This window comes from Chrysochloris asiatica, unplaced genomic scaffold, assembly GCF_000296735.1.
Source record: "Chrysochloris asiatica unplaced genomic scaffold, ChrAsi1.0 scaffold00049, whole genome shotgun sequence".
NCBI lineage: Eukaryota > Metazoa > Chordata > Mammalia > Afrosoricida > Chrysochloridae > Chrysochloris > Chrysochloris asiatica.
Genome location: NW_006408567.1, coordinates 17,013,142 through 17,029,437, shown reverse-complemented (window position 1 = coordinate 17,029,437; position 16,296 = coordinate 17,013,142). Strand labels below are relative to the sequence as shown.

At 42.4% G+C, this 16,296-nt stretch overlaps 1 protein-coding gene across 1 annotated transcript in view; it reads left to right on the top strand.

Moving 5' to 3' along the window:
• The first annotated feature begins 8,734 nt into the window (after window positions 1–8,734).
• Window positions 8,735–16,296, top strand: part of DSCR3 (Down syndrome critical region gene 3) — a 74,251-nt gene continuing 66,689 nt past the window's right edge. The window contains exon 1 of the mRNA XM_006862568.1: window positions 8,735–8,834. Coding sequence (XP_006862630.1) covers window positions 8,778–8,834 — 57 coding nt within the window. The 5' untranslated portion in view covers window positions 8,735–8,777. The remainder of the gene's footprint in view (window positions 8,835–16,296) is intronic.

Sequence of the window (16,296 nt, the reverse complement as noted above, 5' to 3'; positions counted from 1 at the left end):
GGTCACCATGGGTCAGAGCCAACTCAACAGCAACCAACCACAACTTTGAGGCCTTATGACTTTTCCTTTCTTATATATAGATGTTGTTGTTGTTAAGTTCCATCAAATCAGTTCCAACTCATAGCAACCCTGTTTAGACTTTCTGAGAAGCAGCTGGTGAGTCTGAACTGCCAACCTTACGGTTTGCAGTCCAGTGTTGATCCTACAACACCACACCATATATTTGTATATGGAGTCCTCGTGAGTCAACTCTGACTCATAGTAGCTCGTGTATATCAAACAAACAAAAAAATATATATGTTGCTCAGTCCTGTACCAGCTTCATGATCACTGATATATTTGAAGGCATTGTTGTGGTCACTGTGTCAGTCCATCTTATTGAGGGTTTCTCTTGCCTTCTCTAGTCTTCTACTTTACCAAACATACCCTTTTCCAATGATCAGTCCTTCTGCATGATGTGCCCAAAGTAATCAGGTCTATGACAATATTCTGGGATTCATACAACAAAACTTGTTTGTTAATTCTCAGAAGTTGATAGCCAGACTTTTCATCTACCACCATCTGTCAATTTCTTGATCTGTGGTGGCTTCCATGTTGCCATGATGCTGGAAGTCACAATACAATTATTTCAAATACCAGCTGGTTCACCTGTGGTAGACAGGTTTCTGTGAAGCTTCAAGGCAAAAGCAGAATAGGAAGAAAGGCCTGGAAATCAATTCTCAAGATCAAGTTGGAAATGGGACTCAAGTATCATTTTATCCATCCTTTCTTTTCCAACCTCCAATTAATTCCAAGACTGTTAAACCAGAAAGGTGGTGACAGAGATGACACATTGTCAGTGTCCCAATGTCTTGCTGTTCTTAAACGAAGGAAGGAAAAAATCCCTGCCTTTAGCAGTGTTGGTTCATTCTTTATGATTAATTTCCTAGGGGTATTTGGAAAGGTTTTATGAAGAACAAAGGATGACTAAATACTGAAAACATCAATGAAAAGGCAAATGTTCTGTGTTTGTCAAGTTTCTGTGTACATAATGGAAAGTAACAAACTGAACAAGGAAGCCACCAATACAGTTTGGTAAAATGTGGATAAAATTCAAATATCAGTCCTTGGAAGGAAATCTTCATGCTGAATGACGAAAATTCTGTTCTTCAGTTTTTATTAGGTCTATCAAGAAAATTGACCTATAATTTGGAAAAGTGGTGATGGTTTCACAACATGATGAATGCTATCAGTGTCATATATAGGTACAAGCAGAAATTGTTTAATTGGGAAAGATTTTGCTATATATTTTCATATCACAATGGAACTCTGGTAGCATAGTAGTTACAAGTTGGGCTGCGAACCTCAAGGTCAGCAGTTTGAAATGACCAGCTGTTCCGTGGGAGAAAGATGAGGTTGTCTTCTCCCGTAAAGATTTACAGCCTCGGAAACTCTGTGTAGGGTCACTGTGAGTTGGAACCAACTCCACGGCACATAACCACCACCACCATTCATATCACAATAGAGATATGGGAAAGTGGGGAGGGGAGAAAAGTAGGAAATAAAGGAGGAAGAAAGGAAAGAAAATTGACTTGAAAGTTTAGATATAGCATTTAAATATCGAGTGCTATCAACTCTCCAATCAATTAGACTTCCTGTCCTTATGACTCTGACTCTTTTGTAAATGGAAAATTACATTCATGCATGTAATAAAGGGGTAGGGATTCCGATCAATGTTCTAGGGAGCCAACAGTTACCACAGAGTGGTAATGACCAGGAAAGATCTGATAGCATGAGGCTGAGTTGAATTAAAGGAAAAATTTGGTGAATTATGGGCAAAGAGTCCAGAAAATCTGGATGTAGGCAATACAAATATAAGTTTCAAGCAAATGTTGAAATAAGGTATGCCTGCAAATTACAGGAAACCCAAAGTAACTGTGGCTTCATCATAATATGTTTTTTTTTCTTAAAGGTTTAGTGCTAGTATCAATCATCAGGAACCCAGCTCCTTCTGCCTTCTTGCTCCACCATTCTCAACATAAAGCATCAATTTATAGGCCAATTAGGCTCCTCATGTCTCATATAAGGAATAAGAAGGAAGAAGTGGGAGGACAACAAACTCCTGCATGTAAGGACTCTTCCCAGAAGTGGCAAGTACAACTCTGCTCACATCCTATTGGCCAGGATTTAGTCATATGGTGTCTTAGTTGTGGCACTGTAGAATAAGCACACAATTGCAACGTAGATTTGAACTGCAAGGTTCAAATACACCAGCCACTCCTCAGAAACCTACACAGGGTCGCTATGGGTCGGAACCAACTTGATAGCAGTTAACAACAACAACAAAGACAGAAATACCACAGTGGATGGCTTTAACAAACAGCAATTTATTTTCTCACTGTTTGGGAGGCTATAAATTCAAATTCAGGGTGCCAGCTGTAGGGAAAGGCTTTCTTTATCTCTTGGCTCTGGGGAAAGTCCTGGTCTCCTTTCCACATCTGTAGGCCCAGCATTCCTTGAAGTTCTCCATATCAATCTTATCCGGGTCTAGGAGGTTCTCAGCACAGGGGTTCCGTGTCCATATGACAAGACTCTTCTTTCTTGGTGGTAGTCATGTTCCTTCTCTCTGCTTACTTCTTCATCCTTTTATCTCTGAAAAGATAGAAGGTGTGAACTCAAACACAGGTCTGACTTGAGTAAGCATGGTGACTTGAGTAAAAGTAAGACTTAGGTCATGCCCATTTAAAAGGTTGTGACTCAAGATACAACCCACCCTAGTATTGCCTCATTAACATATAGATGTTAGGACTTATAACACATACTACAAAATAAAGGATAATTATAACAGAACACAAAATGGAGACCAACCACACAATACTGGGAACCATGGCCTAGTCAAGTTGACACATATTTTTAGGGGACACAATTCAATCCATGACATATGGCCAAAGCTTGATACATAGGAAAACATAGTCTTGATTCTGAATGTTACATGTTCAGTTAAAAATTGGGATTCTGAGTGTAGAGGATATGATGCTGCTAAGGTTTCAGTGGAGGTTCCAGAGTAAGACAGACTTTTCCGAGTACTTCTGAAAATCATCTAGTGGAGATCTTGTGGAACATAGTCTCTTGGAATTCAAAAAAATTACCACTCTGATTTTTTATGAATTCATTTTTTACTCTTTTATGAATATTTAAAAATAAATTTAGAAATTATCTCAAAAACCGATTTACTGAATTAGACACTAATGATCAAAACCAGAGGAGTTGTGTAATGGCATCAAGAACATCATACAGAAGACAAGACAGAAGGAAAGGACCAAAATGAATGTCAGAAAAGATTCTGAAACTTGCTCTCTGATATAGAGATGCTAAAGCAAATGGAAGAAATGAGAAAATAATAGAACTTAACAGAAAATTTCAAAGGGCAGCTTAAGGAAAAATCAAATATTATCATGAAATGTGCAAACACTTGAACTTAAAGAACCAAAAGGAAAGAACACACTCAGAATTTCTCAAGCTGAAAGAACTGAGGAAAAAATTCAAGCCTTGACTTGGAATATTGAAAGATTCTTTGGGCAAAATATTGAATGATACAGAAAGAATCAAAAAGAGATGGAAGGAATACACAGAATAATTGTACCAATAAGAAATGGTCTACATTCAATCATTTCAAAAGGTAGCATATGATTGAGAGCCATTAGTACTGAAGAAAAGTCCAAGCTACACTGAAGGCATTGGCAAAGAACAAGGCTCTGGGAATTGATGGAATACAAATTGAAATCTTTCAACAAACTAATGGGGCGTTGGAGGCACTTAATCTATGCCACGAATTTTAAAAGAGAGCTACCTGGGCAACTGGCTGGAAGAGATCCATACTTGTATCTATTCCAAAGAGAGGCAATTCAGTGGAATGCAGAAATCATTAGACAATATCATAACTATCACATGCAAGTAAAAATTTACTCAAGATAATTTAAAAACGGCTGCAACCTCCAGCCGCGCCCTGTTCCTGGAGGCCACTGCATCAACAACAGCTGCTCCATGCCAGCTGGCAGCAGTCCAGTTTTCTTCTCTCTCACTGCTCTTGTTCAGTTTCCTCTTCCAGGCAGCACTCAATCCACCTCCCTGCCCTATCCTCTGACGCTCAGGGATCCAGGATCACCATCTATCTGTTTCATTTGGTTTCCCATGTCTTTGTTGCAGAGGGTCTCCTCTGCCATCTTGTCCCAGAACTGTTTTATTGTTTGTTTGTCAAAAGAATGAAAAAAAAAACAAAAAACAAACAAAAAAATCAATCTAAGAAGTACTGTAACCAGAATGCCCCTCGAAGAAGGATGACAGGATAATTTCTACTCACGTACTTTGAACCATCTGGAAAGACCAGTCACTAAAAAGGACATCAAGTAGAGGATCAGTGAAAATAAGGGAAATTCTCAATGGGAAGGACTGACACAGTAATGACAGCAACGGACTCCAACATACTGAGATCCTGATGATGGTAAAGGGATGGGGAACATTTCATTGTTTTACAAAAGTGGTGATAAGTCAGAGTTGTAATTGGACAACAACTAACAACAATTAGAAGAGGAGTTCCATTCTCTGTTTGCAAATCTGTTTAGTCACCATCTTTGTTGTTTAGTTCCATCCAGTCAGTTCTGACTCATAGAGACTCTGTAGAAAGTTTCTGAGGAGCAGTTGGTCGTTTGAACTACCAGCCTTGCTTTTAGCAGTCCAGTGCTTACCCTACTGTGCCACACCAGGACCATATTTGCGGATTTATCCCTGTCTACATTTCAGGAGGGAATAAGAAAATTGAAGCAGGATGGAGTGGCCATGGGGCAGCCACTAGCCCAGCCCTTTTGGGTGGCAAGAATGTGTATTTCTCATAGATCAAGCAGATGCTGTAGAAAATACATCCTGTGTCTTGCTGGAACCATAAAAGGTTGAGAGTACTGCTAGGTACTGACAATGGAGTTGTAGAAAACGTCAAACTCGAGACAGATCTCCCATGGAACTATATGTGTCCTATGAAAGGAGCTTGAAACTAGGGTTGTTGTTATTGTTGTGTGCCGTGGAGTCAGTGCCTACTCATAGCGAGTCTGTATAGGGTTTCTCAGGTTGTAAATCTTTACAGGAGCAGAAAGCCTCCTCTTTCTCCCGCAAAACAGCTGGTAGTTTCAAACTGCTGACCCTGAGGTTAGTAGTCCAATTCGGAACCGCTACGCTATCAGAGCTCCTTGTGTTACCCCTCCCCTAAAGAAGCAGGGATCAACTAAGAGAAAATTCCAAAAGCGACCACTTAAGAGGTACTTCCCTCATTCTAGCTCTTCTTCCTTGCCTCAATATACAGGAGAAGCCAGGACTTAAAAACAGGATTTAAAGTAAGTCTGAGACACAGAACCTCGACTTGCCACCAAGAAATCTACCTACCACCTACAAGCAAGAATCTCAGGTCCCACGCAAGTCATACAACTGACATTTGGTCTAAGTTTTAATAATAGAATTTGAGCAGAAAGTTATGGCATCACCTAAGATGTGGTGTTCCAGAAGTAAGATGAGGCTTTCTACTCCTGCAAAGATTTAAAAGGCTTGGAAACCCTTTATAAGGTCGCTGTGAGTTTGAACTGGCTCAATGGCACTTAAAAACAACAAATATGTGGTTAAGGAATGGAAAAGACTCAAAAGAGCAAGGGGGTTGCGGTTCTTCCTTGCTGTGTCTTTCTGGTAGCTGGAACTTTGTTTTTCCTTATTCATTTTCCAACTTTCTTATTCATTGTTCAACTTGCACATGCATTTGTTTTATGTTTGGAAGTCATAGATCAACAGGGCTCAATAAGTGATTACATTGGTAATTGCTGGAACCAAAACTCCTTGCACTACACCAACATTCTCAAAAGACTGAGTACAGCCAACAAAGATGAGTAAAAAATGACACACCTGTTCTAGAGAAGAACACTCTGTTGGAAAATAAGTACAAAGCAAGATTGATGACATAAACAAGTCTAGAGCGTGTCAACTTGTGTTTCTTTTCCCATTTCCCTGCCTCAATTGTTTATAAGATTGATTTTACACCAGTTGAAAATGGTGAGTTTAGTGGAGAGGGATCCATTTCCTGAATTGCAAATAGACTAGGCTGTGGTAATTAGGTCCCTAAATTGTTGTTTTACAATTGTTGCCTGGAAGTTACCCCACACAGAGATGGAAGCCCCTCACCCCAGGATGAAAAACTGCAACCTGAACTTGGGGGGATACCATATTTATCAAGGAGCTCTGATAGCGTTGTGGTTACTAGTCGGGCTGCTAACCTCAAGGCCAGCAGTTAGAAACTACCAGTGTTCTGGGGGAGAAAGATGAGGCTTTCTGCTCTGGTAAAGATTTACAGCCTGGGAAACCCTATGCAGGATCACTATGAGTCGAAATCGACTCCAAGGCATACAACTACCACCACATTTATCACCTTCAAAAACAAGCAATTGGAGCTATAGCACCACACTGTTGTTGTTGTTAAGTGCCTTTCGGACCCATTGTAATTGTTGTCTTTCAGGCCTATAGGGGCACTGTATAGGGTTTCTGAGGAGTGGCTGGTGATCTTGAACCATTGACCTTGCAGTTCAAACCGACATTGCAGTCCAGCGCATTAACCCACAACACCACACCAGGATCCCTGTAATAGACATCCTGTATAGGGTTTCCTAGAAATGGCTGGTGAGTTTGAACTGTAATCCTATTTAAAAAGCCAACTTAAATTCTCAGAAGGAAGGTTTTCGTGATACTAATTTTCATAAAATCGATTTACAGAAAATTTTGTTACATACCCCCCATTTGAAATATTATAGTATAACTCACAACCCCCATTTGAAATATTATAACTAACAGCCCCATATGCCATTTGAAATATTATAACAGAGTTCACCCTGCTCTCCCCATCCCCCCACCCTCACCCTATGGAAAAATAATAAACTTCTTACAGAAAAACCTTGAAGGCCAGAATGACCCAAGGACACCTGAACAAACAGGATAAAACTTGGCCCATCCATACAACCAAGATAAGGGTTTATTGGTGGGTTTACTCCCACTTATAGGATAAGGATCTGCTGAAATTTACCACCTCAGCTGACAAGACAAGTCTGTGTGTTCTAACTGCTCTGTATTTCTTGTATAAAATCCTGTTCCCTTCCTCACTTTTGGGGTCAGAGTGATTTGGGCTTAAGCTGACACTCTGGCCACCGGCAATACACTTTTCTCTTTAAGTTTTCTGAGTTGAGTTCTTTCTGACTCGCGCTGCCGCAATAATTTGACATTATCGTAAAAGTAATGCATATATATGTGTGTGTATATATATATACATATATATATATATACATATGTAAATATAAATAAATAAATATACAAGCATCAGGAAAAAAACACGAAAAAAAGCACTTCTTCACTGATTTATTTAAATCAGTTAACAAAATACTTCTTTCGGCTTACTGGAAAAGTCCTTTGATTAAAAACATTTGTAAAGTGTTTCATAGATAAATATACTGTGTTGCTTAACGTTCCATTACCGGCCCAGATTAGTGGGAGTACCCCCAAAGAAGCCAATCTCGATCTATCTCGTCATTTATTCAGTTATTGCGCGGGGAGGGGGGGGAGGGGGCGGAGAATAAGGCAGGTCAATTATGGCTTTGGGTTTATCTTTTTCAACCAGTGTATAAAGCGCAGGGTCCAAAAGTGGACCCTGCCCGGTTTCCGGGCTAAATACACGGATATGAGTATTTAACAGTTCCTCTTGAGACGCACTCCTGGAGAAACCCACAATCCTCCCAGTGGCGCTGATCCGACCTGAGCGAGGTCACTAGGCACTCCTAGAGACCTTGGCTGCAGGCCTGGACGGCAAAGGGCGGGACTACCGAGCCTCCACCAATCAGCGGATTGCGGGATGGGCGCGTGGGGGAACACGTGGTGCGGATGAGCAGAACTGCTCCCGTTGGAAGAGCTGGGATCGGAAGCGCCCGCAATTCAGAACCCCAGGAAAAGTGAGGGATGGTTCGAGGGGAATGCGATTTACAGAAGGAATGTGTTCTGAGGGGCGCTCCACCCGCACTTACCAGTGGGGGGACGAAAGCCTGGCTTCATAACGCCCTTAAAGACGCCATGGCGCAACTGCGTATTGCGCCGCACAGCCTGACGGGAACCTAGGTTTTCCTGCGCCGGCTGCGCCTGAGAGATGGCCTCAATGCCGCCCTTTCCCCCTCCCAATGCGGGGCAGGACGGAAAGGCCAATGATTTATCCCCTCCTCCCCTCTGGTAGCGTAGTGGTTACTATAGAGCTGCTAATCTAACGGTCAGCAGTTCGAAACTACGGGCTATTCCGCGGGAGAAAGCTGAGGCTGTCTGCTTCCGTAAAGATTTACAGCCTCGGAAACCCGACGCAGGGTCTCTATGAGTCGGAGCCGACTCCGCATAACAACCACCACCCTTCAAATAGGGAAAAGAAATGTATTTCTGTCGGGAAAACGGGCCTTACGAAAGGGGTGGGGCTAGCCTGGTCCCGCCCCTTCGTCGGATACAGGCGGGGCGAAGGGTGACAACCTCTCGGTTGGCTTAAGGCCCGCCTCTGCGCCGGAAAGAGAAAGGCGTGAGGCACACTGTTCCCCCGGGAGGGGAAATTTGATCCGGCGTAAATCGGAAGGTCACATGATGTAGCTACCAGCCGAGAACGGTGGAAAAGACGTCGGTCTCGGGATAAGGGGCGGGCCTGCCTTTGGTCACGTGCGACAGGAAGTGGCGCGCACTGCGGAGAACCAGAGATGGGGACCTCCCTGGACATCAAGATTAAAAGAGCCAACAAGGTTTATCACGCCGGGGTAAGTAGAGTGGGCGGACCTGTAGGCCGCGTCGTCTCCTACGCCCCTTGCTCTTCAGAGTGTTCTGGGCGGGGCTGGCTTGCGCCTCTAGGTGCATCCCGTCAGGTGCGTCCCCTGCGCGGCCGGCCACCCTGCGTGGAGCCTCCGACTGAGGTGCCACCAAGTTTGCGAGGCAAGCAGGCCAGAGCCGGGCCTGCAGCCCTACCATCTTGTCCTTGGAAGATCCTACTGCCTTGGGCCCCAAATTCCAGCAATCTCTGAAGGCGGAGACCCTCAATGAACAAATTCCCCTTTCCCACCCCTCTCAAAATGACTTCAAAAGAGTAATGAATGAACGGCAAAAATAACCTCAGGTCGTGGTCAGCCCTAACACCATATACAAGTCACTCATTTTTCTGGTTTTGTACTTTGAAATGCATACAAAAGAAGTGGTGAATTAAAATGAAAGTCTAAAAATAAACCCTTAACTGTTCCGTTAAGTTCTGTGTCAGTTTCAACCTCCTCGGGATTCGATTTCCTTATTTGCAAAATGAATAGATTCTTACAGCTGGGTGAATCTCAACTCTTGTACATCAAGTCAGTCATATCGAGAATTAAAGATACGGCCTTTTCCCACCCCAAGAGATTGTTGATTCTAACATGCAACCAGGGTTGAAAACCTCTATCATTCTTTGGAAAAGTCTGATAGCAAAAATTGGTCACATGAATGCAAAACAGTCTCAAAAGAGATCGAATACCAGGCACTGACCGTGGATGGCTGCAAAAACTTTTGGGTGAAAGACTGTTGGGGAAACAGGATATTTCCAGACTTGAGTGTTCACCCCACAGCACATTAATTACAAAGGGGAAAGGCTATATTTATAATTGAGGAATCTCGGAGTCACCACCTTAACCAAGAGCAACAGTGAACACCTAACTATCACCACTAAAAAAACAAACTCAGGTATGCTGTGGCTTAATACTTACGAAAGACAAGTCACCTATGCAGCATGCCTGCCAAAATCAGTTCATAAAGGAAACAACCAGGCATATTCAAATTGAGGGACATTTTGTGAAATAATTGGGCTGTACTCTTCAACATTGTCAGTGTCATGAAAAAAAAAAAAAAGAACCAAAACGGTGGAATTTTTGTAGATTACTGGATTGACACAGTAACAGCAACAATGAACTGAAATTTAGCAACGATTGTGAGCATGAGTCTGGACCAGGCAGTTTTTCATTCTGTTGGCATATCTATGAGGCCAAACTGACTTGAGATCCTCTAACAGCAAAAGGGAAATGACAACCAAATGCAATGCATAGTTCTTGACAAAAACTAAAAAAAAGTGTACTAGTTTTGTTTGTTGTTGTTTTGTTTTTATACTAGTTTTTATTGGACTGAAATTTCCTGAGTGTTGTTTGTGTTTTGGCTATATGAGAGAAGGGTCTCATGTTGAACTATTTAAGTGTCAGTGTATCAGCAACTAAATCTCAATTGCTCTACCAAGAAAATCCAGTGTACGTAGGAGAAAAAGAGAAAGCCAATATAACAAAATGTTCATTAGTTGGTGAATGTAGGTGAACAAAGCATTTGCGATAGCTTTAGTTAGATAATTCACCCTTTGAAAGTATGCAAGTTAGTGGGTTTTGGTATACTCATAGTTGTGCAACCATTACCACTACTAAATAACAGAATATTTTGTTGTTGTTAAGTACCTTCAAGTAGGTTCCAAAACATAGCGACACTGTACAGGGTTTCCGAGGAGCAGTTAGTGAGCTTATATTGCTGACCTTTCTGTTCAAACTGACTTCTCAATTCAATGCATTAATCCACAGTGCCACACCAGGACTCCAACAACATTTACATCACCTCAAAAAGACAGATCCATACACATTAGTAATCATATTTTCCCCTCTCTGCAGTCCCTGACAACCACTAAAGTACTTTCAGTCTCTCTGGATTTGCCTTTAATAAACTTTTTTTTTGAAGAACAGGAATTTATTGTGAATTATATGATAGTTTACATGGGAGAACATTAGTTTTACATTCATTCTATCGTATATCGTTTCATTGCCATGGTTCCAATCCCCTCCATGCATCATCAACCAACCAAAGGGTATACCCTGCAAGCCTGCACCGTACACTACACCCACCACCCCCAGTCTTCAGCACACAGTGGCTCTTCCTCTCTGGATCTAAAGTCCCCAGCTGCTCCATTGCTCCACGTCATCATCTCTGCCTCCATCTCAGGCATCACTGCTTCTTTGGGTAAGTCCCGCTCTCCGCTCTTCTGCCTTGATGGTCCCAGGGAACTCCGCTCCTAGACTGGAAAGTTAATCACTCCCTTCCTTGCTATAAAACATCAACCTTTTCATTTCCAACCCTCACAATCAGTCCTGATAACAATTATTCACTATTGTATCACAAGAGACCCATCTGCATTTCATTTCATCAGCTCCTCCTAGATAGACTGGATACAACTCACTGGAGATTCTACCTTCCTCCAGGTCCTCTGGCTCTAGGTTCCCTCTTGAAAGCTTTTGTAAGCCAGTCACTTCTTGCCTTTGTAGCCCCCCCTCCCCCCATTTTGGGTAGCCAATGTTCAAGTTGCCCATCCCTGTCTACTCTGTGTGGAGGGGGTGGGAATGATTCCTGTTGTAAGGATTTGTTCCCTCTTTTGAGCTACTGCATCCATAGGTGTAGGTCAAGTTCATCAAATTGCATCAGATTACTCTTTTTTTTTTTCCCTCTTCTTCTTCTGGTTGAAGTCAGGTCAAGTGGGTATTATTAGTTTCGGATGCTCAGCTGCTCCAGAAGCCGCCATCTTGGGTGAGACCAAGCTGGGGAAGGATTGGAGCAGCACAGATGCCTGACAGAACTGCGGAGACAAAAGTGCGGACATTCCTTCCTTTTGGTATCTATTCATTGGTCCCTTGCTGTCTGCACACCTCCATTCTGGTGACTATAGAGGTGCCTGAGCTAGTGGGCACCCCAGCCCCACCCTCGGAGGGTTCTCCAGACTTTTATATATATGGAATCCTAACATATCTGGCCCATGGTATCTGACTTCTTTCCCTATAAGATTAAGTGTTGTCAAGTCAATTCCAAATCATAGTGACCCTGTATAGGGTTTCTGAGGAACAACGGTGGTTTCAACTCCCTTGTGGTCAGTAGTCCAGTGCTTAATCCATGTTAAGTGCCATCCAGTTGATTCTGACTCAGCAACCCTGTAAAGGGTTTCCAAGGGGCAGCTGGTGGGTTTGAACTGATGACCATGTGGTTTGCAGTACAGTGCTTATCCTACTGCGCCATACCAGGTGCTTATCCTATGTTAAGTGCTGTTGAGTCAGTTCTGACTCAGCGACACTATATAAGGTTTCTGAGGAGTAGCTTGTGGCTCTGAACCACCAGACCTTGTGGTTCACACCCCAATGCCTATCCAGTGCCACGCCAAGATCCTATAGTGCCACATAATATTTCCCGCAGTTCGTTCATGTTGGCATATGTATGAATTCCTCATTCTTTTGGAAAGCTGAATAATATTCCATTGCATGAATTCCAGTATATACCACATTTTGTTCATCCATCCATTGATGGACATTTGAGCTATTTGCACTTGGGCTATTATGAATAATTCTGCTATGAACATTAATGTCTGAACAAGTTTTTGTGTAAGTAAAACACACAAGGTATATGGGTATATACCTGGAAATAGAATTGCTGAATATTATGGTAACTGTTTAACCTGTTTTAAAGAACTGCCAGACTATCACCGGTAGCATATTAGGGTTTCAGTAATTCCCTTATTAGTATCCTTAGAATGTTTCTAAATTGGAAATTTTTCAAAATAAAAATGGAGGCGTGGGTATTTACAAAAGGCTATATATATTTAAAGGATACCTGGTAGTGTAATGGTTACGAATCAGGCTGCGAACCTTAAGGTCAGCTGTTCGAAACTACCAGCTGTTCTGTGGGAGAAAGATGAGGCTTTCTGCTCCTGTAAAGATTTACAGCCTCGGAAACTCTGTACAGGGTCACTATGGGTCGGAATCGACTCGACAACACTTAACAACAACAACAGCATATGTATTTAATTGTAATACCTCATTTTAAAAATTAACACATTGCATTCAGAGATGTTATATTTTCATTTAAAATAATGGCACAAGTAGTGAAAAGTACATTTAGAAGAGTTGTAGTGCACGGTGCTGTAACGTTGACCCATCTGAATGGTTGCATAGCCTGGAGCCCTCCTGGTGCTTGGCAACGGGGATGGGGATGTAGGCTTTGTTCAGCTAGAGCACATCTCTTGGTGCCACTGTCAGGAACAGAATCTGCCGTTGTTGACTTATGGCAGTGTTTCTCTTTAGTCATTTTTAACTGCAAGGTCAGCAGTTCAAATCTACCAGCTGTTCCCCAGGAGAAAGATGAGGCTTTCTGCTCCCATAAAGATTTATAGTTGCTCTGAGTTGGGACTGACTCCATAGTACATAACCACCACCAAATATATTTTAAAAAGAGACATATTATAAAACCAGTGTAAACATTTTTTAAAGAAACCTATTGCCATCAAGTCTACTCCATATCAGCAAACTTATTGGACGAAGTAGAACTGCCCTGTGGGTTTCCAAGACTAAGCTTTATGGAACAGACTGCTTCATCTTTCTACTGCGGAGCGGCTCATGAGTTTGAATCACTAACCTTATATTTAACCATGTGCCACCAGGGCATTTTAGAAACCAAAATAGCATTTCCCAAATAGATGATAAGGTGTTGAAGTGTTGCCTTGCATGTTGCTATGATAATCAACAGGTTTCAACAGAACTTCCAGACTAAGATGGACTAGAAAGAAAGTCCTGACCATTTACTTCTGAAAAATCAGCAAGTAAAACCCTTATGGCTCACAACAGTCATCTCCAGTCAATCATAGGACTGGCACAGGATCGGGCAGCATTTCATTCCATCATGCATGGTGTCACCATGGGGGGGGCGGGCTAGCTAACAGCAACAACAACAAAAAAAACCCCATGTAAATGTAATCAGTTTATGAAAGCACGTACTTGATCCTATGCCCATGACTCTGGGGATAAGACTCTTGTGATCGTTGATTCAAGACAAGTCATGTAGGTGGCCAGTACTCACAAAGCTCAAGGCTCGGGGCTGGAAGAGGTCTCATTGCCTGTGGACAGTGTTTCCAGTGTAATTTACACTTGGCTGAGGGAGGGGTTGACTGTCTTTCCCACCTCCAACTCCAGCTGAGGTGGGAGCTAATGACATACAAGTTATATATTTTCTCTGAATGTCTTAACAGCTTTGTGAAGGCTTAGTTACTAAAGATTTGACTCACCCATGAACAGATTAAGGAGCCTTGATGTTGTAGTGGGTTACATGTTGGGCTACTAACCTCAAGGTCAGCAGTTCAAATCCACCTGCTGCTATGTGAGAGAAAGATGAGGCTTTCTGCTCCTGTGAAGATTTACAACGTCAGCAACCCTAAACAGGGTTGCTATGAGTTGGAACTGACTGCGTGGCACATGGTTACCACCACCACCACGTGTCTGTTACTGTCACAGATGGCTCGATGTAGCTGTCTCCTACTTTAGCATGAGTTCAATTGGTACATTCCAGATCTGAGATGATAAATTGCTATTCAAGTAAAGCAATGTTTGTCCACATGATCACATAAAGCAATCTTATATTCCACCAGAGGCACTTGAATATTTACTGATATAAGGTTTATTAGTCAGACAGCATCTTTGTGTTTGTGTTTTACTGATGAGAAAACCAAGGCCTAGAGATAGTGATGATTTGTCCAAGGTTATCCAGCTAATACCAGAACCTGGATTCCAGCTTAGGTCTGACTGGTTTCAAAGTTTGTCCCCTGAACACTACTATTCTGCCTCCGTAGGAGTGACCATTTTGTGCAAATGGGAGGGATTTGTAATCTAGAAGTGGTGGTTATTCTTTTCCTTGCCACACTGTAAGTTGTTGTGTGCCTTCGAATCCGTTCCGACTCACAGCGACCCTGTACAGGATTTCTGAGAACAGCTGGTAGGTTTGAACTGCTGACATGTGGTTAGCAGTCTAGTGCTTTATCCTACAGCGCCATACCAGGCTCAATTCAACTGAAAAAAAAAACTACTGTGACTTCTACTATGTGCTCTTCAATATCTCAGTTGTGCAAGTACAGTAAAATCTGCCAAAGCCACTCACTACTTGTGTAAGGTGGAAGCCTGTCAGAGGAGGAAAACACAAATATTTTCCTCTAAAATAATCAATAGACAAGTGGTAGAACCTATTGAGATGGAAAACTTGCAAGACCCGAGAAAACAAGGTAATCCTGTCATGTTTTGGCTCTCACAGGTTTCACTGTACAGCCAGTTTCCTCAGATTCAACTAACCACATTGGGGGAAGCTCCTAAACAGCATTCACTACATCTTATACAAATAATGTGCTGCTGTAAGGAGCTCTGGTAGCCTTGTTGTTGTGTGCCGTGGAGTCGGTTCCAACTCATAGTGACCCTACATAGGGTTTCCGAGGCTATATATCTTTATGGGAGCAGACCGCCTTATCTTTCTCCCACGGAACCGCTGGTAGTTTTGATCTGCTGACCTTGCAGCTCAGAGCCCGATTCGTAACCACTACGCTACCAGAGCTCCTAGTAGTTACAAATTGGGCTGTGAACCACCAGCTGAATCGCGGGAGAAAGATGAGGTGTTCTGCTCCTGTAAAGATTTACAGCCTTAGAAACCCTGTACAGGGTCACTATGAGTTGGAACCGACTCCACGACACACAGCCAGCCTTACAGTTGTTGCAAACCACAGTCACCATATCTTATGCAAATATTGTGTGTTGTGTGTTTTCTGCAAACTACACTACGCCCTTTCAAGTTAGTTTTTTGTGCCTGCTAAGTGCATTATATGGACTCCTGGTGTGGCACATAGGATCAGCACTGCTAACCACAAGGCCAGCAGTTCAAACCCACTAGCTGCTCCTCAGAAATCCTATACAGGGTCTCTGTGAGTTGGAATCAACTCCATCGAACTTAACAAGTGCATTATTTGCATGTGTGTGTTATATGCTATAAATTTGTTAAATGATTAAAGTAATCTCTCAAAGGCTGCTGCTGTTCAGTGCCTTCGAGTTGGCCAGACTCTTAGCGACCTTATGCACAACAGAATGAAACACCTCCAGGTCATGTGCCATTCTCACAGTTATATACGTGAGTCCATTGCTACAGCCACTGTGCCAGTCCATCTTGTTGGGGTCTTCCTTTTTTCTTTTTTCTTTTTTTGCTAACCCTCCACTTTACAAAGTATGGTGTCCCGCTCCAGGGACCAGTTTCTCCTGAGTATGAAAGATGAAGTCTTGCCATCCTAGTTTCTAAGGAGCATTCTGGCTCCACTTCTTCCAAAACAGAATTGTTTGTTCTTCTGGAGTTCCTTGATGCTTTCAATATTCTTCTCTAACACCATAACTC